The sequence below is a fragment of the Tachypleus tridentatus genome, chromosome 10, assembly GCF_004210375.1.
Source record: "Tachypleus tridentatus isolate NWPU-2018 chromosome 10, ASM421037v1, whole genome shotgun sequence".
NCBI classification, from domain to species: domain Eukaryota; kingdom Metazoa; phylum Arthropoda; class Merostomata; order Xiphosura; family Limulidae; genus Tachypleus; species Tachypleus tridentatus.
Window position 1 is genome coordinate 80,666,559 of NC_134834.1, and position 24,744 is coordinate 80,691,302.

The 24,744-nt window shown below is 33.4% G+C and overlaps 1 protein-coding gene across 5 annotated transcripts in view; it reads right to left on the minus strand.

The window, feature by feature from the left end:
- LOC143229688 (1,5-anhydro-D-fructose reductase-like) overlaps nucleotides 1–24,026 on the minus strand; it is a 28,505-nt gene extending 4,479 nt beyond the window's left edge. The window contains exons 1-10 of one of the 5 annotated variants that reach the window (XM_076462393.1): nucleotides 23,907–24,026; nucleotides 23,566–23,733; nucleotides 19,842–19,958; nucleotides 18,490–18,573; nucleotides 15,642–15,758; nucleotides 11,207–11,337; nucleotides 10,413–10,491; nucleotides 8,873–8,956; nucleotides 8,645–8,727; nucleotides 7,844–8,028 (exon numbers count right to left, since the gene is read on the minus strand). In XM_076462393.1, coding sequence (XP_076318508.1) covers nucleotides 7,986–8,028; nucleotides 8,645–8,727; nucleotides 8,873–8,956; nucleotides 10,413–10,491; nucleotides 11,207–11,337; nucleotides 15,642–15,758; nucleotides 18,490–18,573; nucleotides 19,842–19,958; nucleotides 23,566–23,733; nucleotides 23,907–23,981 — 981 coding nt within the window. In that variant the 5' untranslated portion in view covers nucleotides 23,982–24,026 and the 3' untranslated portion in view covers nucleotides 7,844–7,985. Of the gene's footprint in view, nucleotides 1–7,843; nucleotides 8,029–8,644; nucleotides 8,728–8,872; nucleotides 8,957–10,412; nucleotides 10,492–10,823; nucleotides 11,002–11,206; nucleotides 11,338–15,641; nucleotides 15,759–18,489; nucleotides 18,574–19,841; nucleotides 19,959–23,565; nucleotides 23,734–23,906 lie in introns of those variants that run through there. The other 4 variants (XM_076462394.1, XM_076462397.1, XM_076462395.1 and 1 more) reach the window with 4 other exon arrangements.
- Nucleotides 24,027–24,744: the final 718 nt, after the last annotated feature.

The window sequence follows — 24,744 nt, forward strand, 5'->3', positions numbered from 1 at the left end:
AACCCTGTTAATTAAAATTACTGTACCTAAAAGCCTCTTGTATTTGTTGTTTTCCATTAGAAGGAGCAAGCACTGATTCTGCTCTGTTCATGGATAATTTATATATATATACACTTGGTTGGAATCCATGTGATATCATAAAATATTTCCGTCTCTTTAATTAATCTGTGGAAAGTCAATTTCTTAGCGTGCACAGTGGTTGGCAGGAGAGTGCTGATCTTACCACTGGTCAACAGTTCAATCTTAGTAATGGCAGCAGATATCCTTAGTAGTTTTGCCGTAAATACAAAATAAAATTGCACTCTGAGTTTCAGATATTTGAGCTTGTACAATTATTTATTTTGAGCATTAGTATAATTATTTGTAATTATTATTTTATGTGTGTTATTGGAATTTTCTAGAGATAGAATGTTTTCTTGTTTCCGAAATTGTTCCCTGGTTGGACAATGGTAAGTCTACGGAGTTGTAATATCAAAAGTGAATATTCAGCTTTACCTGCGTGCACATATTTTCAAATACGTTTCTTTGTTTGTTTTGAATTTTGCACAAAGCTACACGAGGACTATCTGAGCTAGCCGTCCTTAATATAGCAGTGTAAGACAAGAGGGAAGGCAGATAGTCATCACTACCCACCGCCAACTCTTGGGCTACTCTTTTACCAACGAATAGTGGGATTAACCGTACATTATAACGTCCCCACGGGTGAGATGACGAGCATGAGAAGGTGTTTATGATGTTTTACGTTATTAATTTTGTAAGGTATTATGTTGTGATTCTTACTCACTTTTATACATCTCCGAGAAGATCAGCGATACCTTTACGAACTTACAACCCTAAAACTCTGAATTCGATTTCCTACTGTGGAACCATTTCAGCTCATAGATTGTTAACCATTTCACTAGGTGAAATATTCGGTTTGTGAGTCGATTACAGTTATTGTATTAGTTTATTTACAGTTCTATACGCTGGAAACTTTACCGTTTGTTACATGTAAGTCATGCTAGTTTAAGTGCCAAACCCACGTATTTAGAGGATAATCAAAATGTAGATATTTAAAACTGTCGAGTGAAAAGTGCGTAAGCTTTTACAAATGTCAGCTTCAGTCAATTGAAGTCTGTTTGAAAATTAGTGAATTACCTGGGAATTTTAAATGATTAAAAAAACCGAAAAATATCAAAAACAATGTTACTCGTTTATTACCTGTTACGGTTTTAATGCTTATTATACATGTGATGAACTTGATATTTTAAACCTTCATAAATAACTCTTTTTTTTTCATTCGGTACTTAAGTTTCCAGAATTGCGCCTTTCAATTAAAAACTCTCAATATTACAAAAATGCCACATTATATTAGAGTTTAACACTAAATTTCAAGGATGGTTCCCCACAGTGGACATGAAGCAAGTTGCCCATTTGTCACAAACATATGACAGAAATTATTGTTTGTTAAAAATTTTTAAGCATTAGAAGTGAGGTTATGGACCAGTCGTCATTATCTCTACTGAAAAAAATGTTCTTTTTATGTTATGTCCAATACGATGACTTAAAACAACTTTGTAATTGTTTTTATCACTGTTAATCAGTTTATAACTTATTATTTTCATACGTTTCGTTTAGTAGTCGGCTATAGTGATCAGGAAAGATCTCTAAAGATCTATTCTGTGTATTATTCTTAGCAGAGGTTCGAGCCTAGATTTTCTTGATGGAAATTCGGTACGTTATCAACTCCACACAGTAATACCGATTTCGGACATTCCTAACTTATGAGTTTCTTTTGCAATCAGACATAGAAGTGGGAAAAAACCAGATAAATAATTTGTAAAACAGTAAAATATGTTTTAATATGACTGTAATTAGTTATGATGACGAGAAACCCACTTGAAGTAAAAATGTATTCTAAAGACGACTGGTATTGGTATTAAAACTTTAACTGAAATAAAGTTCAGTACAACGTTTAAAAGTCAACTTTCAGATAATATTTTAATAAACATATCAGCCTCATTCACAACACATGGCTTATCGCTGCTGTTAGATAGATCAAAACTGACCATTGTCAGTTATTTGAAATATTTATCAAATATATAGCAACAATGTTTCAAAACATGAGATAATTCAAATGATAATGAAATTTTACATATTTAAGTATAACTGACCTTTCATTTTGTAAACAAAATTTGTTCTAAGCCACTAATACAGTCCGATAACTTGCTGTATGTTGAGTACAGTATGCCATAATCGTACGCTAACCCGTCAGTTATTGAGAAGATACAGTTTGTGTTTTGTGCGACAACATAATGAGCTTACATAGATAGCGGCAATGTTTCATCATTGATAATTACGTTTTAAAAACGTACAGTTTAATTAAATATAAAGAGTGTATTTCAGTGATATGCATGACTACATATTTAGTTTCTAAAGTCAACAATCTATTTTCAATACATTGTAAACAGACAGACAGCGACAGTGTATTCTAACTGACTTCTATTTTAATAAAAGATTTTATACATATATTGTAATTGTCACACGTCTAAGTAGGATAAAACTTTCACCTTATTTTGGGAAGATTGAAACACTCTGATAGGTTTCTGGTACAGTACATAATAGTATATGGTGAGAAGTAATATAGTCATTTAAACATTAAGTAAATCTGAGAATCTTTACTCACGTGATTGAGCCAGTTTTAATTGAGATATTGTTCTTTCAGGACTATTTAAATGATAAGGAAAAGTAATTAATTTAATGATAACAAGTGTTTTATGACAAATTAATTATAAATGTATTAATTAATTAATGTTGAATATCTTTGTTAATGAAAATTTAATTATTATTGAATTAGTACTACGAGTCATTTTTCATTAATGATTTAGTTATAACTGATTAGTGTTAAAAGTCCTATTTATAACGAATTAATTAATGCATCATTATTGAGTGATGTTTTGAACTTTACCAAGTGATACTACTACGTAGTCATCCAAGCGATATGTGGGACTATGAGAAAATGATAACAGTGAAAATGGCCTAACATCGCGTCCTCTGGTGATATCTTTTAGAATTCTCACGTCTTTATCTTTGATGACATCTTTCCCCTGACCCCTTGTCCTCATTCTTCTCGTACATCCAGAATTGAGCATTAACTACTTACAGAGATACTTTCTCATTTCTGATAGAAAATATGACTCATTGAGGAAACAGAAAGACAAACTTTGTACCAATTTATCTGCAATAACTTTTAACGTTTGGAAAGAAAAGAATATGACAAGAAGTAGTAACACCAAAAGAATAGGAAAAAGCCAGACATGGGACAAAAGAACTTTACATTTATTTAATTCATAACACATAAACTCAACTTAACATAAATCAAGTCAGTGAAACCTAGATGCCCCTCTTCAGAAACATCTGTACAGTTAGTTTATTAAATCAGCTAACGAACCAGAGTTTCATTCTAATGTTTTACAAAAAAAGGTTATCCTGTTTTTTCGACGATTTCTATAATTTACTGCATAAGTAAACTCTTGGGCTACTCTTTTACCAACGAAAAGTGGGATTGACCGTCACATTATAACGCCCCCACGGCTGGAAGGGCGAGCATGTTTAGCGCGACTCGGATGCGATCCCGCGACACTCAGATTACGAGCGCATGCCTTAACGCGCTCGGCCATGCCAGGCCGCATGTTAAAACGGCTGGTATAGGCTGAGAAAATTTTTTTATGTAGAGGAGCGAACAATGTATCCACCTTCTTCGGTCATCGTTGGAAAACGGTGTAATGTTGCGCATCTTTATTTCAGGAAGTTTCTTATGTGTAAAGCTCAACTCTAAGAGAAAAAAGGATTTCTTTCCTGTTCCTCAACGTTCGAAAATATTTTGCAAGGTTATATGATCCCTGTTTATCACATCATAATGTTTACAAAGAAAGACACTTTAGGAAATAGTTTCTCAACCTGAAGGAAAATATGACGGGTCAATAACATTGTGCAACACTCAAAAAAAGTACAAGAGACCTGTGGCCATTTCTATATGCAAAATGACATGGGAAATCCATTTCTGGCCCTTTTTTGTTGAATTAGGCATCGTTTTTGCAGAATTGTCACTGTATACCCTTTTTGTCATTATTATTAAATAAAATTCTCTACCGCATTCTAAAATGGTTTTCAACCCGGGGCTGGAGACCAATCTTAGTAACACCTACAATGTGATATGATTAATAGCACAGTACAGTTTAAAATCATATTTTCTGGTTTATTATTATGTGCTTATATTTATTTGAGTTTATCACTTAATATTTTATACTTCAAAGTTTGTGTTTAATGTTGTTTATTTTTTTCTTTCAGACCTTATTTGTTTTCAACAATGAGTGCAAGACAGTGCAAAAATGATCTAAACAGATTCTGGTACATATGTAGGGAATTAACTTTTGCTAAAGAAAAGCGCAGTATTACACGCCGTATCAAGAAAATGTACAAGGCGTACTTCGTTTGTGACATGAGACCAGGACAAGTCATGGACTTCTCATGTGTGTTGCCTTACATGTGTGAAGATATTGAGTGCCTGGTATGCAGGAAAAATGTTCACATCAAGTTTGGTATGCCAATGATTTGGAGTGAGCATAAAGACCACTCTAATGATTGCTATTTTTGTAAGTAAGACTTTACAGGCTGTACTACAGCAAAGAAAAAGAAACATAGTTTACCCAAATTTGCAATCAGCAATACGCCCAGTAGAGCACTCAGAAAATTTACCTGTGCCCAAACCTCCAGATCAAAAAATGCAGAGTTCCATCAGTGCAGATGAACATTCCAGTGGTGAATATGTGGAGCCCAATCATCCAGAAAGCGAGAATAAACCAATACCATTTTCTCAAGAGGCTCTAAATGACTTGTGCAGGGATCTCTATTTAATCAAAGACAAAAGTGAGTTTCTGGCATCAAGGCTTCAAGAACGTAATCTTCTTGAGAAAGGAGTGAAGATAACACTGTACAGGAAACGTACAGAGGATATGCTTGCATTATTCACCATGAAGGATGACTTATGCTTTTGTAATGACATCACTGAACTTTGTAAGCAACTGGAAATGCCATATGATAACACCAACTGGCGACTTTGCGTAGATGAATCAAAGGACAGCATCAAAGCTGTTCTGCTACACAATAGGAATACTCTGCCTTCTGTTCCCATAGCTTATAGCACAACCATGAAAGAATCATATGAAAATCTGAAAGCAATTCTAACAAGCATACAGTATGATGACCATAACTGGCATATTTGTGCAGATTTCAAGGCTGTGGCCATGCTTACTGGCCTTCAGCTTGGCTATAATTTTGCTGCTTCCTGTGCTTATGGAACTCCAGAGCAAGAACTGAACATTATGTACGCAAGGATTGGCCGATCCGAGATTAAATTGAGCAAGGAAAACACAACATCATGCACAAACCACTTGTGAAAAGTGATAGAATTCTTTTACCACCTTTGCATATTAAACTTTGTTTGTTTAACCAATTTGTGAAAGCCTTGGACAAGGAATCCTCCACATTTGCATATCTTGCAGAGAAGTTCCCTTTATCTTTATGGGTCCCCAAATTCGAAAAATTGTACTTGATGAAACCTTCATTACACATCTCAAGAGAAAAGAGAAACTTGCCTCTTAGTCATTCAAGAAAGTTTGTGATAACTTCCTGGGGAATCATCGTTCAGAAGACTATGTGCAAGTTGTGAATGATCTGCTGAGTCATTATCATGATATTGGATGTAACATGTCTCTAAAAGTTCATGAGCTCTCATTTGGATTTTTTTGCGGAAAATCTTGGTGATGTGAGTGATGAACATGGCGAGAGATTCCATCAGGATATTTTAGTGATGGAGCGACGATTTAAAGGAAAATGGAACCCTGGCATGTTGGCAGACTACTGCTGGGATATAAAAAAAGAAGATCACACTCCACACAAGAGACTTAGAAGAACAAAAGTTGTTTAAACTGACAGGTGTGTGTTTTTAGTTCATAACCAATAAATGTTTTGTTATACCAACTAAATTTTTGTTTTGTTTTTTGTAACTTTCAGTATATGCAATGTTGTGTTCAATACACGACATTTTGCAGTATATTATAAAACATATGGTTCATGGTACAGGAAAACGGTGCCTAATCTGGAGGAATAAAGGTCAGATTCAGAATCAGGACAATTTTTTGACCCAGAAACAAGTCTTACTTAACTTGTACTTTTTTTGAACCTGAAATTTGTTACACTGTGTAATTTTCGATTTAGCAACACGATGAACAATAGTGTAGTTTTCGGAATTGAGTGTCCAATAAAGGAATTTTTACCACAATGCTAGGTAAGTCGAAGCTTTGTTTGTGTTATGAGACGTAATAGTAATGATAATAACCTCAAATATGAGTAACTAATTACAAATTACACTAAACTACTATTCTAGGTATTACCTATAACGATAGTGGATCCAATCATAATAGCCTTACTTTATGTACTTAGAAATGGCATTAGATTAAATTACTTTGGACTTTTGAATCTATATGAAGTCTACTCAACTAATGCCAACTCAAAAGTCTAAAAGCAATAAAACGACACTCATAGAAGAAAAGTGTGATTTTCAATTTTTGTTCTACTGTCTCAGTTTCCTCTGTTTAGTACCTTCATACCTTCTGCCAGTACAGCGGTAAGTCTACGGATTTATAACGCTAAAATTAGGGGTTCAATTCCTCTCGGTAGGCTTAGCACATGGCCCGATGTGCTTTTGCTATAAGTAAAAAAGTACAAAACCAACTTTATTTTATTTTAACCTGTTATATTTGAATATTGCTTTTCTCAAATATTCCTACACAACTTTTTTAGATCTATTTTCAAATATAGTCGAACTATATAATTTGTTTAAACATAAGTAGAAAATGCATTGATTGGTGGATACTTTCTACCTTTAGACATGGTCTACTATAACATATTTATGTCATCTTCGGAACTTCCTGAAGTTTACCTAAATGATCAGACATCCCTCATGTTGTCTAAATATATCATATACTTTACTGTAGAATTTACCAAGATGACAAAATAATTAATAAGTCACAATAATTTACGTCTCTCACAAGTAATTATTGTTTTCTTAGTCATGTGGCATTTATAATGTATTTGTTGCTATGGCGATTTCTTTTATAAACATGCTACTGTAATGAAGTGTTATTAGTTTTCCATCGTGTTTTTAAAAGGTTGGTATTAAAGAACGATAGATAAAAGTTCTGAATAATTCTTACAAAACACAACATTGGAAATGTATGGTAACCAATCAAGGGCCAATAACAAAACCCACAATAAAGAACAACAACTGTCCGTCAACCCCTGACCCCCTAAATTAACTTTGAATCGCTATTTAAATGTAAGATAAATTCTTAAAGTAATATAAACGTATTCTATGTAACACTTGGGTTATTAAAATACAATAATTTTTAATGTATTTCTAGTTGTTACTGATTCGATAGTGACCAATGTTATGTACTTTAGTTGCCTAAAGATACACATGTTCATACACAAGTCACTTTTTTTAGACAAATTTAGCTGAGCTCATTAGCATAAAAAAGCTTCAGATATTAAACAAACAAGCTTAATGAGTACATGAAATTAAAAGTAACATTATCTAGATTCTTTTCAAATAGTAAAGACGTGTACACTTTAGTCTGTTACAATACAATTAAATCAATGGAAACCTCCTTCATAAAGGATAAAACTTCTAGATTCCTGTGACTACTTCACGAGTACCAAAACTAAAATTCTCCTATTATTGACAGTAAATACTGTGTTTGTGTTAGAGTTTTTTACTGAACTAAGAGATAAAAAAGGAAAGTGTGTGAAACAATCACTTTATTTAAACAGTAATTTTACCATTTCCCAAATATATTTAAGCATCCAAAGTAGAAATGATATCTGAATAACATAAAATTAAGTCTTCAACACTCGTTTATCATCAATTTTCATCAGTACATCACTCAAAATGGGATTTTGAAAGGAAAATTTGGATGGTCTTCCATCCTGAAAAGAATAAAAAAAACAAACCAGTTCCAGCTCCGTTAAACAAACAATGAAAAATCACTTTATTTTCAATGTTTCTTCTGTATGCGTAATGCTAAATCTGTAAAAGATAAAACGTATTTGGTTTATTTTTTTTAATTTGTTCGTTTGAATTTCGCGAAAAGCTATACGAGGACTATCTGTGCTAGCTGTCCCTAATTTAGCAATGTAAGGTAATACAGCTAGTTATCACCACCCACCGCCAAATCTTGGGCTACTCTTTTACCAACGAATAGTGGGATTGACTGTAACTTTATAACGCCGACCCACTGCTGATAGGACGAACATGTTTGGTGAGACGGGGACTCGAACCCACGACTCTCAGATTACGAGTCGAGCGCCCTATACATCTGGCCATATCGGGCCTTTAAAATTATTATATGAGTCAAAATGATAGACTGAAGAACATTATTCCAAGTTCTATCACTCTAAGCTATTTATTAATTTATATGTAGATATACATCTTTATTAAGTAACTAAGTCAAATAACATTTAAAATCTAAAATAATTAAGTTAAAACTTATTATTTCAATATATTTAAGAAGAATAAATTGAAGCTGAATACATAAAAACTTACCAATCATATTTAAATAATCTAATATTCTTATCCAAGGCATTTATCTGATTTACTTCTTCTTCAGACAAGTTGAAATCAAAGATCTATGTAATGGTAAAATATAAAACAACAACAAATAAACGTTCACAATAATAAAATAATATGATCCAAAATAATACAAATGAAACACATTACAATATTAATTGTATATTTTACTGAGCTCTCACATCCAAGAAGAAAAAAACTTACCTCGAAGTTTTCTTTGATCCTTATTGGTTTTGAACTTTTTGGAATAACTATAATTCCTCGCTGAATCAACCATCGCAACAAGATCTAGAATAATAGAAATAATTTCATGTAAATTAAAACTATAAAGGTGTATAGTTAACCCCGTGGTGGGCAGAACAGAGGTAGCCCTTGCGTAACTTTGTGCTTAATTCCAAACAAACAAGTGTACAGAAAACTAAATCACAAAAATATAAAATGAAAAATAATTCTAACACAGACTGAAAAGCAAAAGTACTGGGACAACACTACAACGATAGCAATGGGCCCATTCCTGTTGATAAAATTTACGAGTATTATGTGGGATTTATGTAAACAACCGTAACAGACAACCAATTTATGTCAAAATACCATGAGAAAAGCAACTTTCTGACGTTTAAAGAGTATAGATGTGTGACTTGATTCATTGACGTTAAGTATGTATAAGGCAACGCAATGGGTTATCTCTGCTCTGTCTACCATGGGTTTCGAAACATGGACTCTAGCGTTGTAAGTCCGCAGACGTACCGTTGTTCCACAGACGGGGGTGAGCAGAAAGATAAATGAACGCCACATTAGTATTTGGAGTTCTGAAATATTTTATTCTGTTTTTACCTATCTAAGCTCATTAGGGTAATATGCTGTAAAAATGGAAGACCTCTGGATATACTAACTCAGAAGATCAGTCAAAAAGCCCACCCAAAAATACATCTAAAATCTTTGTGAATTAAGAGAAATTTGTTAAATAAAACAAGATGCTTATTTATACAGTCATTTGGTATTTTATTAAGATTACAGAATTCTAAATCATTATTACACTGTGCACTAACAGTTCCATGGTACTGGAATTGCTGAATGTTACATCTTCAACAAGTGAAAACATTTCCTTCTAGTTCTCAAACTCAAGACTTTTAGCTCGTTTCAGGAAAGGAGCCAGCACTCTTACTTGCAGTCATGGCTTCTTTAGAGTGGTAGACACTTTTCTTTCGTGTTTTTTTTATTTTCCACTCACGACTATAAACAAATTCATTAAGCAAAGTTGTTACGATACAACATTGCTAAAATTACATTGCACTTTGCTGTTTGTCAAATCTCCGTGATCTTTCACAAATAAATTAAAGCTTGACTGCTGTAGCGAAATACACTTTGCGTAGCGCAGCACCATTTCTTTCCAGTTTTTTGCACAGTCAAAACCGACTCAAACTTTTATTGCAGAAACACAAGCCCGCATACAATCTCTGTTACTGTTGATGAGTGGGAAAGATTTCGTTAACTTTTAAACAGCGGATATCTTGTAGGTTGCAGTATCATTTGATGACACCCTCCGTTTAAGGGTTAATATTAGACATTGTTTTTCTCAAGGCATCCTTCGTTTCAAGAGAACCAACAGTAGTGCTTAACGTATCATTATATTGTTAAAAAATATCAATGGTATCATGGTACTCACTCAATGATTAAGGTATGATTAAAGCATGAGTCCGAATATAAAAATTTACATCCTCGGAATTAAAGTTGATACCTTTACCTGAGCTGGTGTTTTCTGGTTCCTTTCAGCAATGGCTTGAATAGAAGTATCTTTCAAGAGGTTTGGTAACACAGCATCTCTGCTCAAAGAAAAAAAAATGTTTCTAGCATATAGCAGTGACTTATTACGGGGGATAGCTCCCTTTTAATATTGTTTAAAAATTGAAGTTACATTTTAGAAAATGTGCTATTACATATTAATAAATACATTTTCAAAAATAAACATATTTTTTAAAACAATATAAAAAAGGGAGTAACTAGCCAACCTCCCTCAATCAGCTACTATGTAGGTAGAGTAATTAACTTCTTCTTAATGCCAGTTAAATTGTTTGTTTGTTTTTGAATTTCGCACAAAGCTACTCGAGTTAGAAGGGTAAGCCTAAAGGGAAAACAGCTAGTCATCACTACCCACCGCCAACTTTTGGGCTTCTCTTTTACCAACGAATAGTGGGATTGACTGTCATATTATAACGCTCCCATGTTGAAATGGCGGGATTCCACCGGGATTCGAAACCGCTACCCTCAGATTACGGGACGAGTGACTTAACCACCTGGCCATGCCGGTCCGCTCGTGAAATAGCTGAACAAATCTGAATAAACGTTTTTAAAGAAAATAACATGATTAAGTTAATGAACAATTCGTATAAACTCAACTAAAAACGCTTACCCATCCTTGGTTTCATTTTTAGACAGTGAGGTATACCTTCCACAAGTATTTCATCAAGAAATTTTATGCAACGTAAAACAAAATTAAATTTCTTTGCTTATGATAATTTATTTGTGCTCAATACTTACATTCCAAAATTTTCTTTCAAAACTATAGATAGACTAGGGTTGCCAAGTGGACCGTAGGCAGTAAAGGTGATGTTAAGTTCTTTGCACAATTCAAATAACTTGACTTGAGGTAAATAAGCATGACATTCAACCTAAAATAGTGTAAACAACACATAGTTTTAACATTAGATTTAAAGATTATAAAAGCACAAAGTACAAGAACATATATTACAAACATAATTATATACCTAAATCAAGATATAAAATGTAATTACCTGTAACACCCATGGTAAGATGTGTAGTACACCATACAAACAGTCATTGCCAATTCAAGTGTACAAGAAACATATATATATATATGTATACAACTCAATGCAATACATTACTTAATTGTTAATAGGCGATTAAAATGAACACTAAAAAGTAGTAGTTAATTTAATATAAACAAGAAACAGCACAATAAAATTCAAATTGAAAAACCACACTTCAACTGCCATTCCATACTGTTCTCTTTATTTCATAATAAATAATGCCTCTGGTCGTAGCAAACAAATACATTGCGGATATTCTATATATCAGGCACGATACAAATTACGGCAGGTATTGTGATTAAAATTAATTATTTAAAAGTATTTAATCATCGGGGTTCTCGAATATTGAGCAATCTGCCTTCACCCCACTCGAGAATTGTTAACTGGTACGGATTTACAAACCAAAGCGGTTATGACGTATAATATACAATTTAATATTCTTAAAGTGACAACCAAGTGGATAAATAAAGTAGCTAACATCCTATATATTTTCCACAATATTTTCTCTGCGAACAATAACTTAACCCTAAATGTAGTTTCATATTTATTATAAAACGTAAAAGCTCTAATAAGCCAAGTCCTTATAACAATTACCTTCTGTTTATTCTTCAATTAATTAACATTGTGCATATACTATTATCACAAACTGTTAAAATATTTTTAACTGGGATGCAGTAATTTCTCTTAACAATACAGACAAAACAATGCTATCAGAGATGAATAAACCAAGAATAGGTTTTGTTTGGTTTCTTTTGAATTTCACGTAAAGCTATACGAGGGCTATCTGCGCTAGCTGTCCATAATTAAGTAGCAAAAAATTAGAGATACTCTTTTACCAACGAATAGTAGTAATTATTGTCACATTATAATGTCACTATGGCTGAAAGGGCAAGCATGTTTGTTGTAACAGTAATTCGAAAACCGTGATCCTCACATTGTGAGTCAAGTGGCCTAATCAACTGGCCATACCAGGCCTACCAAGAATGAGAAAATTCAATTTATTTTCTTTATTAAAAACAATCATCTGTTTTTTGTCTCCTGCTAGGATCCAGAACTTTCTTAATATCTTATCGATGCTTTACAACGAGCTAGCACTTTATTATTATTTATTTACTGGCCACGAGCTGAAGTTGTATAATATGAAACACCAACGCTAATAGACTAAAGTTAAACGGTTTATAATGTTTGAAATATCTAAACGTTTCTAGAAAAATATATCAAGTTGCTAGTTAAAAAGCTTTTATCACAGTTATAGTTTTTGAGGTTTATAGTACACCAACCGTGGAAAACCAATAATATATATTGTCTCTTAGCACGGGCCCGGCATGGCCAGGTGGTTAAGGCGCTCGACTCGTAATTCGAGGGTCGCGGGATCGAATCGCCGTCAAACCAAACTGCCATCTTCAGCCGTAGGGACATTATAATGTGACGGTCAATCCAACTATTCGTTGGTAAAAGAGTTGCCCAAGAGTTGGCGGTGGGTGGGGATGACTAGTGCCTTCCATCTAGTCTTACACTTTATATGCAAAAACGGCTCGTTTGGGTTGAGAAAATATAACACTAGAGTAGTTTCAGAAGAATAAGATGAATTCTCGATGACGACAAACCCACTCAAAATAAAAATGTATCTAAGAACAGCTGGTATGGGTATTAACACTTTTACTGATAAAAGCCGTTCTGAGGTACAATAAAATGAATGTATTTGAGTGGCTCTGTCATAGGCGTGACTTCAATCCAATGCAAAATGTATGGCAAGATTTAAATATTTCAGTCCATGATCAATTCCCAAAGAACACATCAGAACTGAAGCAATTTTGCCAGAAATAAAAAAAAAATACGTCATCTCATTGTGCAAGATTGGCAGGCTTATCCAAAAACGACTTGCATAGCTTACTCTTATAAGGCGTGCGCTTCGTAATCTGAGGGTCGCGGGTTCGCACCCGAGTCGCGCCAAACATGCTCGCCCTCCCAGCCGTGGGGCGTTATAATGTAACGGTCAATCACACTATTCGTTGGTAAAAGAGTAGCCCAAGAGTTGGCGGTGGGTGGTGATAACTAGCTGCCTTCCCTCTAGTCTTACATTGCAAAATTAGAAACAGCTAGCGCAGATAGCCCTCGTGCAACTTTTAGCAAAATTAAAAGAAACAATCCAAGGCTTCACCCAACTATGACCACATTCCTCGACCTTAAAAAAGCTTTTCATAGAGTTTTGCACAATATCATCGCATATAAATTATGCAACTTTGTGCCATAAGACACTAAATCAACCAACCAACAACGTATTACCACGTACAACAATATTAGTTAATATCGATAGTTCAATATTCCGTTCATTTCTGCTTACAATAAGTGTACCACAAGGCTCAGTTCTCAGCCTTCTTCTCTGTGTAATATTCTTTAACGATATTCCTTTCTCAGGTCTCCCATTCACTCTCGCGTCACAATTCATTAATGACGTAGCAGTGTGGAGCACCCGGACTCACGGTCAACCGCCTTCCGGTTAAAAACACATCTCAGAGAAATCATTTAATGATCTAATCAATCGCGTGTAATCCTAAATCTCAAGCAAACATACTTCATAGAAACATAGACAAACATCAAATAAAACTCTACCTTTTTAACACTCCGATTTCACACATTTACCCGGCATGGCCAGGTGGTTAAGGCATTCGACTGGTAATTCGCGGTTTTTTTAGCTGCATTCTGTATCCGTGAGAGCCTAAATATGGTTCGATGGCTGGTGTTTTGCCGAACAACCCGTCGAATCCTCCTCCTCAACACCGGCGAAATTTTCTTGGGCCGACCACTTGAAATTCTCGTTTGGTATCCCACAGGATCTTTTAAGCAATTTCCAACAGCAGTTTTACTACGCCGAATATCACCAGCGATGGCACGTCGAAAGAGACCTTGCTTTTGCAGATCGACAATTGTACCACGTTGAAACTTTTACCCTTTCCCATGTTTTTACCCAATGTAACACAGGAGATGTCAGTGAGAGATGTTGACAACGCTTATGCTTCAACACATATGACTAAATTTCGTTACGTGTTTACCGATTAACACTTCGTTTTAATATGGTCTTAAACCTTTGACTGGCTAGTGTTTAGGCTAATTTCTTCATATTCACATTTTCCCTATTAAATGCAAAAAAAAGTTGTTTTATTTCCCTTTCCTTATTTTCATCTTTTGAACCTCTACGCAAATAAGTGGTTGAGTCTAACAACGCAAAATGCATATTTTTCCTTTGTGATCATTGGCCTAAAGATTTTGGCCAACAGTGTATTAGATGAATGTCTATGATTACCGAGAATATGTGCATTATATTAATCATTCAAATTCGTTTCCGTTATCCAGGACACTGGTCAAATACACTGTTTGCAGATTCACCGTGAAAGTTGGTTTATTTTGAATTCTCCTTTCATCCTCCTCAAACCTACCCCACCCCACACACACATATCAAAATTTTTTGGGCCATAGAATATTTCCTTCAAAGCTCCTATGAAAAGGACCGCCCCTTGGTGATAAATTAAATAATTGTATATTAATTCTAAGCTTTGATAAACCATTAGTTTAATCGGCTTTACTCCTAAAAATATATAAGACAATAACGTCTGAATTAGAAAATATTATTATAATCCATACCGTATTCATTTTTTTCAAGGGACTATAACTGAAGACTAACTACCAGTTTCTTCTATCTCCTTCTACCATGAAGCTTGATTTCTTGGTCTCTTCTGCTACAGAACGATCACCGACTGTCACTATCTATGAAGTCCTTCCACCCAGTTCAAGCATCTGCAACCATTCCTTCCTTCTACATGACGTCCTCTCTAAGACTTGTCTTTCAGATTTCCTGAATGCCTCGAAGAGGCATAATCAAGCTCGCTCAAACCAACCCGTCATGGTTACTAACCCACTAACCGCCAGTTGCTAACACTTTCCCAGTAAAACCTCATAAACTACTTGAAACTTCGTCAAGATACCATCATATCAACCGTTAGCCTACTACCTCATCAAGCACCCAAATACTAAATTTTCATTTCGGGTCGAAAGAAACCCCATAGTTTCTGAGCACCCCTGATTATTTTTCAGGCCTCAAAAAGGTTGTTATGTTGTTTATATATATGTTGTATCGGTAAACGTACCTGTAAATTGGCTGGTTTAATCCTCGCATTTTCATAGATACGTTTAATCTGTTCACTGTTGAAATTAGATAATCCAATTGCCTTGGTCATTCCTGCATCTACAGCATCTTCCATTCCCTGTAACAACAGACACGTTTGTGAACGTCTATACGACTCTTACACTAATATATTTTTTTACATAGCTACTTAAAGTACAAATAATGTATGTTTTTCTTATTATCTATCAACACTGAGTACCTGCAGTTAATCTTGTCTATGGATATATTATAACTTCTTACAAGATGAGAATTAACAAACAGATCAGTATTAGACACTTTTATGTTATGGCGTTTTTAAACGTATTTTATTCACACAGTTGTTATATATGTATGTTGTAATTTCAAGAGTGTGCAGTACTGGTGTTGCTAAATCGTTCAATAAGATAAATCAATAGAATAAAATTAAGTTTCGTATAGAATAATTCTCTGTACCTTTATATCTCAGTGACAAATGATAAATCAAATGAGTTTTATGTATGTTTCTTTATTATTTACTGGCTGAATCCTGTTCTTTCATTTAATGTTTGTTATTGTATTCATTTATAAACATCCGTCACAATGTGAATAAACATTTTAAAATATTATGCATCTAACATAAATTCCACCTCTTTTATGAAGCCTAGTATTAATATTTCAGCACAGATATCCCATTGTGTTACTCGCGCTTAATTTCAAATTTATTATTTCAGTTTGTTCTAATTCAGAATTACTGAAAAAAGATGAAATTTCTTGAAACTGATATAACAAAGTGGTAAATAGAAAGTTGAAAAATATTACATAAAGAACTCAGTCTGACATTTAGATCCAAAATGTTTCCAGATGTAAAAAATTCTCATGTCAAAACATAAATATTTTTTTCTTTCTAATATTCAAAGTTATAAAAGGAAACTGTCTCATTTTTTTATTACAGTACATGTCACATACACCTAAAGAACAAATGTTCCACACTGATCTGGGTGGTTAGGCATGTTTTCATCTGATTTTCATAATATTCGTTCAAATCTCCAGTTATGAAAAAAGATGTACAATGCAACACCAAAACTTCATTTTTTATTGCTATATGATTAACTGAAAACTACATCTATTTATATAATGTTTATTTTATCGTTATGCTACAACATTATGATTAATGTGAGCAGTACAAAGCACCTTAAATGTTCTTCTGTTTTCTTTGAGTGAGCAGAAAATGCATAAAGGAAGAAATATGGAAATAAAAGGACAAACATGGCAAAATTTTTTTATGCAAGACTTCTTAACGATCTCACATGCGACTTTTCATACAACATAAAAATATTACTTTTAAATTTCATTTTATTAAAATTAATGTGAAATTTTGTTTGTAGATGTTTTCTTACAGCAAATCCACATCGAGGTATCTGCTGAATCCACCGAATGGAATCTAATAATGTAAATGTCAAATATTTTTAGGAAGAGCATTCAGCTTTTGTTCAATGTTACTTTCAATTACAGCTTATTTCTAAAAAAAATATTTATTATATTCTCTAGGGTCTGAGGGTCGCGGGTTCGCATCCCCATCGCGCCAAACATGCTCGCCCTTTCAGCCGTGGAGGCATTATAATGAGGCGGTCAATTCCACTATTCGTTGGTAAAAGAGTAGCCCAAGAGTTGGCGGTTGGTGGTGATGACTAGCTGCCTTCCCTCTGGTTTTACACTGCTAAATTATATACGGCTAGCACAGATAGCCCTCGAGTTGCTTTGTGCAAAATTTAAAAAAACAAAACAATTTCTTTAAAAATTACAAGTTTAGACCTTTTAATACATTAAGATCATGAGATAAAGTGGAACAAAACGTAAATAGAAAACAATTCAACTCCAAATGTGTTTTAATCCTATAGCCTACCGAAAATTAGCCTGTAACTTTAAAGACAGATTATAATTTTCTATTTCATCATCATTTTAACCTATAAATTATTATCTCCATAACTCGTTAAAAGTCAGTGTTATTATAAAATAAAACTTAATAGACATTTTTTGTCAGGAAATTATGTGACAAAATCAGATAACCTGCTTTTGGAGAGGAAAAACCAAAATGGTATATAAATGGATTTTGAAATTTTAAAATTGTGTTAATATAGCATTAGAAAAACATACCATGGGTTTTCTGTGTTGTTGTTTTTAATATAGTATTATCTGAAATGTATCATTTATTCCATTTTTGTGCAATTTTCACATAACAAGTAGTCAACAAAATCCTGTGGTTGATTTCTTCCTAGCTTTCTCGGTCATTCTGTCGAAGTAACACCTGCTCTGACCACAGAAGAGGTCTGTAATATTGCACATTGTGCAAGGATGTAGACATGATGTCCTTCAGCAGAATGAGAGCTATAATTACTCAGAATAAGTTTGATGTTCCCTTCGAAGTAAGTATTTTAAAACATAAACAGTGTGATAGAAATTTTCAGTGGTTTGATAAAGATTACATATCTCCAAACAGCTAAACGCATAAACACTGAGTTCATGTGACTATTAAAAACTGTTCATTTTTTGTTATTTTGTGTACTGTTTCTTTACTTCATTTGTGACAACCCAGCTATTCAAGGTCAGAACTACTTTGTTATAAATATATTGAAGAATCCCTTGTTATTCAGTGCACCTTTCCCATATTTCTACGCTTCCCCACACAGTGCTAAAAACCGAGTTTTGATCCCCGTGGTGAACAAAGCACAGATATCCCATTGTGTATTTTCATGCTTCGTTACAAATAAACAAACAAATCTGTAAATAAAACATTGTGGATAATATTTAAAGTATACACTAATAATATCTAATATGCCACTACTCTTTCTCACTTTCCAAGTGTCCACCAAGTCTGCCTCATAGTCTATAACCGGCTTTCCATCTTTTTTGGGGTAAAATGCATCACCGTCTGTTGGCTAAGAAAGTAACGCAATATTGTGATCAGTATTTCAACATATCTAGAAGCAAAAAAATGACTGTTTACCACATTTAATCAAACACTCAATTTCAGACTTTCTACAACTATATGATACTTTCTTTAAAAGTTGTATGCAATCTTTGACCTTAAAGAAAATAACCAAATGGCTTTCCTATAAACTCTCATCCTATTTATACGAGTATAAATCCCTAAGAATAACTACTTAAAGTAAGAAGCACAATTTTCATTGCTCCCTGTCATAAACTGAAATATGTTCAGCTGTGGTCATGAGTCAGGACACTCTAGTGATGTTTGTTCAGAATTTTAAGGATTTTTTTTTCCAAAATAAGAATCGAAGACAAACTATCACAGTTCACAAAAAACATTATAGTTAAAAAAACACTCACAAATAGATATAAACACTTTAAAATGATAAATTCAAATGTAAAAAAAACAATTTTTTTATATTTATATTTTTATGACAAAGTAAACTCTTTAAATTACACATTTTTATTTTTCTGTATGGTATATAAATTGAACTGACACACTTATCATAAATAGAAAGTAAGAGTTATGAAAAGACTGGAAATATGGAATATCACTATTTTATTTTCATGAACGCCAATCTTTTTCACTGATAAGATAGAAAAAAATATTTTATTTATCAAATTAAAACATTTAACATATATACTGCAAATTAATACACAAATGTAGAGAGGGAACAGGAACAAATAAATAAGGCCGGTGAAAATATCTGTGTTACTAGAAAAGAATCCAATGAGCTAAGACTTTTTATATAACAAATAACTGTTATTAACGTCAAAAATATCATATGGAAACAGAAGTCACTGTTGTTAAAAATAATTTCAAAGAATAGAATGGTATGATAGGCAAAAATAAATTCAACTCATGAATTGTAGCTGCTGTATTTTGGAGATTCAGTTTCTTAGGCGCATCCATTTGCACACGAGATCCATATAGATCTATATAGATTATTCGTAAAGGATCATCTTCAGACAATGTTATACTCCTTCTATGAGACTTGAAATAATGAAATTTAATAAAGTTTTGAAAACTTTCTGCTGTTTATAAAAATTAAACTTTCAAAACATTTACAACAACTGTATGTAACAAAGCCTCTTATATGAGATTATTAATTAAAGTGTACAATAATTCAGGATGTATTAAGTTAAAAAAAGTATTTACTGAATGTCAACATCTTTCATCTTTGTACCGAAACAACAGTTCACGTTTTTAGAAACTCACCACAACACTGATAGGAAAATGTACCAGATACAAGTCGACATAACTCAATTGAAGATCATCTAACGACTCTTGAAGATAGTGAAGAACTTTATCTCGATGATGCCCTTCATTTGGCAGCTGGAATTATACAGAAGTATCTATATCATGATTAAGTTAGAAGAAAAGAACAAAATGCTGCCAAAATTGACATGTTTAAACTAATGCTGAGAGCAACTTATTGTAATGTTATATCCTACGAAGCTATACTGGGAGAATTTTACACTTGACCATTACATCAGAGTGGCTATATGTGACAGAATCGTCCACCAACTCTTGAAATATAGAAAACGGTTTAGTGACGTGGTGGAAGAATCCCTCCATCTCTAGTTATAGGTTTTGTAAATAACAAGTAAAATATCGTTGCAACGTTTTATATGATTAGGTCGGATCTTTTGGATCACAAAATCATAAAATAAAACAATTTATATTTTGAAACATTTTTTTTAGCTAAATACACTTTGCCTCCTGCTGAAGGTCTAAGCTCATAAAAAGCATTTAAACTGGAGCTCCAAGATATACATCCAAATTGATTAGGTTTTATGGAGTTACTGAATATAAGAGTAAATTCCGTAAACCATATTACTGATTCTTCTCAGATGTATAGTCCTTCCCAACGTCTATCTAGCTTTGAAAATTGCTCTATCTTGCAATATGAAATATTTAGCCACTCTATGTCACTTTGATGAAATCCAATCTTATCAGAGGTAATACCAAGCGACTTTTCACTTTTCAGCTGGTTTAAGTCTTTCACACCTGAATTCATCTATAATTTTTCTATTCTTCAAATCTATGAAAGACCATCTAACCATTAATTATTTAGGATATGCCAGTGTTCCATTCCAGTTTATCGCAATTATTTGATGCAGATTTATTTCTAATAACTCCTGGTATTATTATTTCACTTCTTGGTGGTATAAAGACTGCTCTCTTTCTCACTTCTAGTTCATCCTCTATTGAGGTAATTTCTTTGTAGTGCACATGGATTTCCTGGTAACAACTGTGAAGATACTTGGAGCTATCATAACTTTGCAGCTATGTCTCCACAATAAATCAGTAGTCACTACGTCAGTTACAATGTATCATGACGTATGGAAACGTTACTTACAGTAAAGGCAACTGTTATCTTTTTGGAACTTTAATTTCACGTACTCTTGGCATCACTCCCTCCTTCCTTTATATCTGGATGCACATTCTTACCTTTCATTACCAAACCACGATTACATTCATTCAATATACCATAAAATATTATACTAGTAAGCCTACAGACACGCGAAATATTTTTCTAAAACTATCAGTTTTCCAAACTATCACGAGTGAAAGCTGATATACCAATAGTGCTCGATATGATTACTTTATATGTTATATGATGTATCGCCCCCGTAGAGTACAGCGGTATGTCTCCGGATTTACAACGCTAAAATTAGGGGTTCGATTCCCTTCGTTGGGCTGAGCAGATAGCCCGATGTGGCTTTGCTATAAGAAAAACACACACAAACACATATATGATGTATTTAGTTGTTCATCTGCAACAGAAATTAATTCAAGTTACATTGCCACCTGAGAGCTTTCATTAATGATGTACACTTAATTTTTCTATTCACATCTATGAGTTGATCACACTCCAACAAATCTGTCAAAACATGTGGAACTTCCAAGAACGATAACTGGTCGAGCCTTTCCGAATATTACATAAACGCTCATATTTCCTTCATACGATATTCTGGAACTTTACTATAGATACCTTCTACAGGATTGTCACTCTAAACCTGTTAGATAAGAAAGCTTCCAATGTTTTATAGTTTCCTTAGTTCTCAGCTGTAAAAATACTTAATGTTGAAGATGAGCATTTTAAATGGGCAGAAAGATGAATAGCTTGTTTGCTATGATTCCTTGAAATCCTTCTAAAAATTATTTTTAGCTGAGCCTGACATGTCTCTTATGTTACTTTTCTACTATAATCTGTTGGTTTCTCGACTGGGCAATGAAGTTGAAATAGCAAGCTAAGTTTTGTAAATGTATCTGTTACTGACAGCACTAGAGTAGGCCAGGAAGATCCTGTAGTAGCACGTTACACATCAATACTGATAGATCAAATATGTTCTCCTATTCCATATCTGATTGGACAGCTACAGAAATAGGAGTAGCTGGTTTGATTTTTGCATTCACCAGTTCGTCATTCAAATACGTCATTGATGTTATTTTTTACTTTGTTCACCATGCTGTTATAGTCTTTCTGCACAGAATAGATTTTTTATTCACAACCCTTATTTAATCTCTAAGGACATATTCACTGATCTTAGTTTCAATAGGAACTTTTTTCTAAATCATTCTAGAAATATTACATCTTTCCTTTTCTTCCTCTCTTAAGTTATTTCTTACCTTTTGATCTTTTAATTTTTTTACAAATTTTTTCTTCACCTTTAAATTTTCTACTGCTATCTTCCTTATCTTCATTTTGTGCAGTCACTTCCATTAAAGTTCTGATTTAGACATGCATCGGATTGTCATCTTAAATTTCAATCACACTCCTATTTTAGTATAACCAAAATAATCCCACTTGTTGCATTGGTGTTGTATCTTATTTTATCTTTGAGCATAATGTTTTAGATTATTTGGTAAAATTAATGCAAAATCCAGTTTATTTAATGATAACAAATGAACTTATTCCTTCGTTAACGTTTGCTACAGACTATATTTATCTTCACTATATTTTTGGGCCAAAATTGACAAATATAGTTTTATTTAAAAATTCAGAGGCTGATGGTAAAGCCCCTCCACCTCCAGTGGCATGTCAATGGATTTAAAGCTAGTAACCATGTTTCGATATTTGAGGTGAGCACAGCACAGATTGCCCACTGTGTAGCTTTATTTTTAGTTACAAACAAACAAACAAACTACTGGTTAATCTACTAATTTGATTTACTTTGATAAATAAACAAACACATAACAGATTGAGTAACTAAACAGCAATATCATTGAATAATGTTTTCACATTAAACTCACATAGTTAATCAACGATTATTCATCTTTATATCGTGCTTTTATGTCTGTATACACTTTGAAATTTACGATTAATTCATAATTAGCTCCCTCTATAAAACATCAAAGCTAATTCTTTTTAAATAAAGCTTACAAAATACTAAATAGTGTGATATATTAACTGATGTTACATTCCATGTTACTGTTTGTTTGTATTTTAATTTCGCGCAAAGCTACACGAGGGCTATTTGTGCTAGCCGTCCCTAATATTGCGGTGTAAGACTAGAGGGAAGGTAGACATTCATCACCACCCAGTGCCAACTCTTTTTACTAACGTAAATTTATAACATCCCACAGCTAAGAGGGCGCGCCCGTTTAGTGTAACGGTGATTCATACCCGAGACCCTCAGATTACGGGTGAATCACCCTACCCACCTGGCTATGCCGGGCGCAATTAGTGTTTGATATCAGTTAATTGGTTAGCAAAGAACATCAACCCTTTCTTTATAAATAAATTAAAATAAATACACTTAACAAGCATGTATTAGTATCACTTTCAAAATACGAAAAACAAAGCTTACGATAAAATATTGCAGATAAACTAGTGTATTTATTTATTTTTCTAGAACACTAGTGTATTTATTTATTTTTGTAAAACACGAACTCTGTGAAACTAAACGAAATAAGAGGATAATATTAACTTTACCTTAGACACAACGAAAATGTCTTCTCGTTTCAACTTTCCAGCATCAAATACCCTTTTTAAAACATTTCCAATATCTTTTTCGTTCGTGTAGAACCAAGCAGTGTCAATATGACGATATCCATATTCAATCGCGGTTTCAACTGCTGCTTCTAATTCACCAGCTTTAACCTAACAATTAAGAAAACAATATTAGAAACATTTTATAACTGTACACATATTACTCGACAATCATGCGGGTTCTTTTCTACCAGTTGTATTAAAGAACATTAGAATACACTAGATAAAAACAAAATACTATCCAAATTTATTTTCTACAAGTATAATTACAAATACATGATCACCTGCCATGTACCCAAGCCAATAATGGGCATGTGAGCTTCGTTATTAAGTTTAACATAGTGTGGAAACGATGCCATTTTACACGATTCGCTCACATGCAATGAAAAACTACCACGTCGTATCTACTTACACCTGGTTTATATATGGACATGAATAGTGATAACTGCTGCGTCATTTATCTCGTATGCGTAACTTAACCATTTTTGTTTTGTTTGTTTCTTGAGTGTAAGACTAGAGAAACGGCAGCTAGTCATTACCATCCATTAAAGAAAGTGCTCTATTGGGTATAACATAAAACTTTTTATTACTGATAGCTGTTGAATCTGATAGTGCTAGGTTAACCTGATATATAATAGTAGCCATGAACATTAGACTCAGCAGATGATGAACAACTATAATTAGGCTCCTTGTTTACTTGAACCATCTAACGTCGGTCCAATATATAAACATTTTTTAAAACTGAAACATAACTCACGGAAACTCTCTTTATCTACCTCTTACCAGATATTATTCAACTTACTTTATATTACTTAAGTTTACTAACATATAAGATTCATCGTTTGTCATATCATGATATTTCGCTCCAACACAATTTAAATATTGTTATGAATGCCCTCAGTTTATTTGTCCTCGTTGCATACTGAGTTGTGTGATACACAAGAGGTGAACAAAAAAGTGACCCCTTAAAAATGTTAGTTTCTTAGATCTTTTATTAGATAACAGAAAAATATTTAAAACTTCATGTTTGTAGAACATGCTCAAAGAGATCTGTTCAAATATGACCTAAAATCCTAATTTTAACACTGACTTTTCTAAATACCTGGACTTTTTATGATTTGA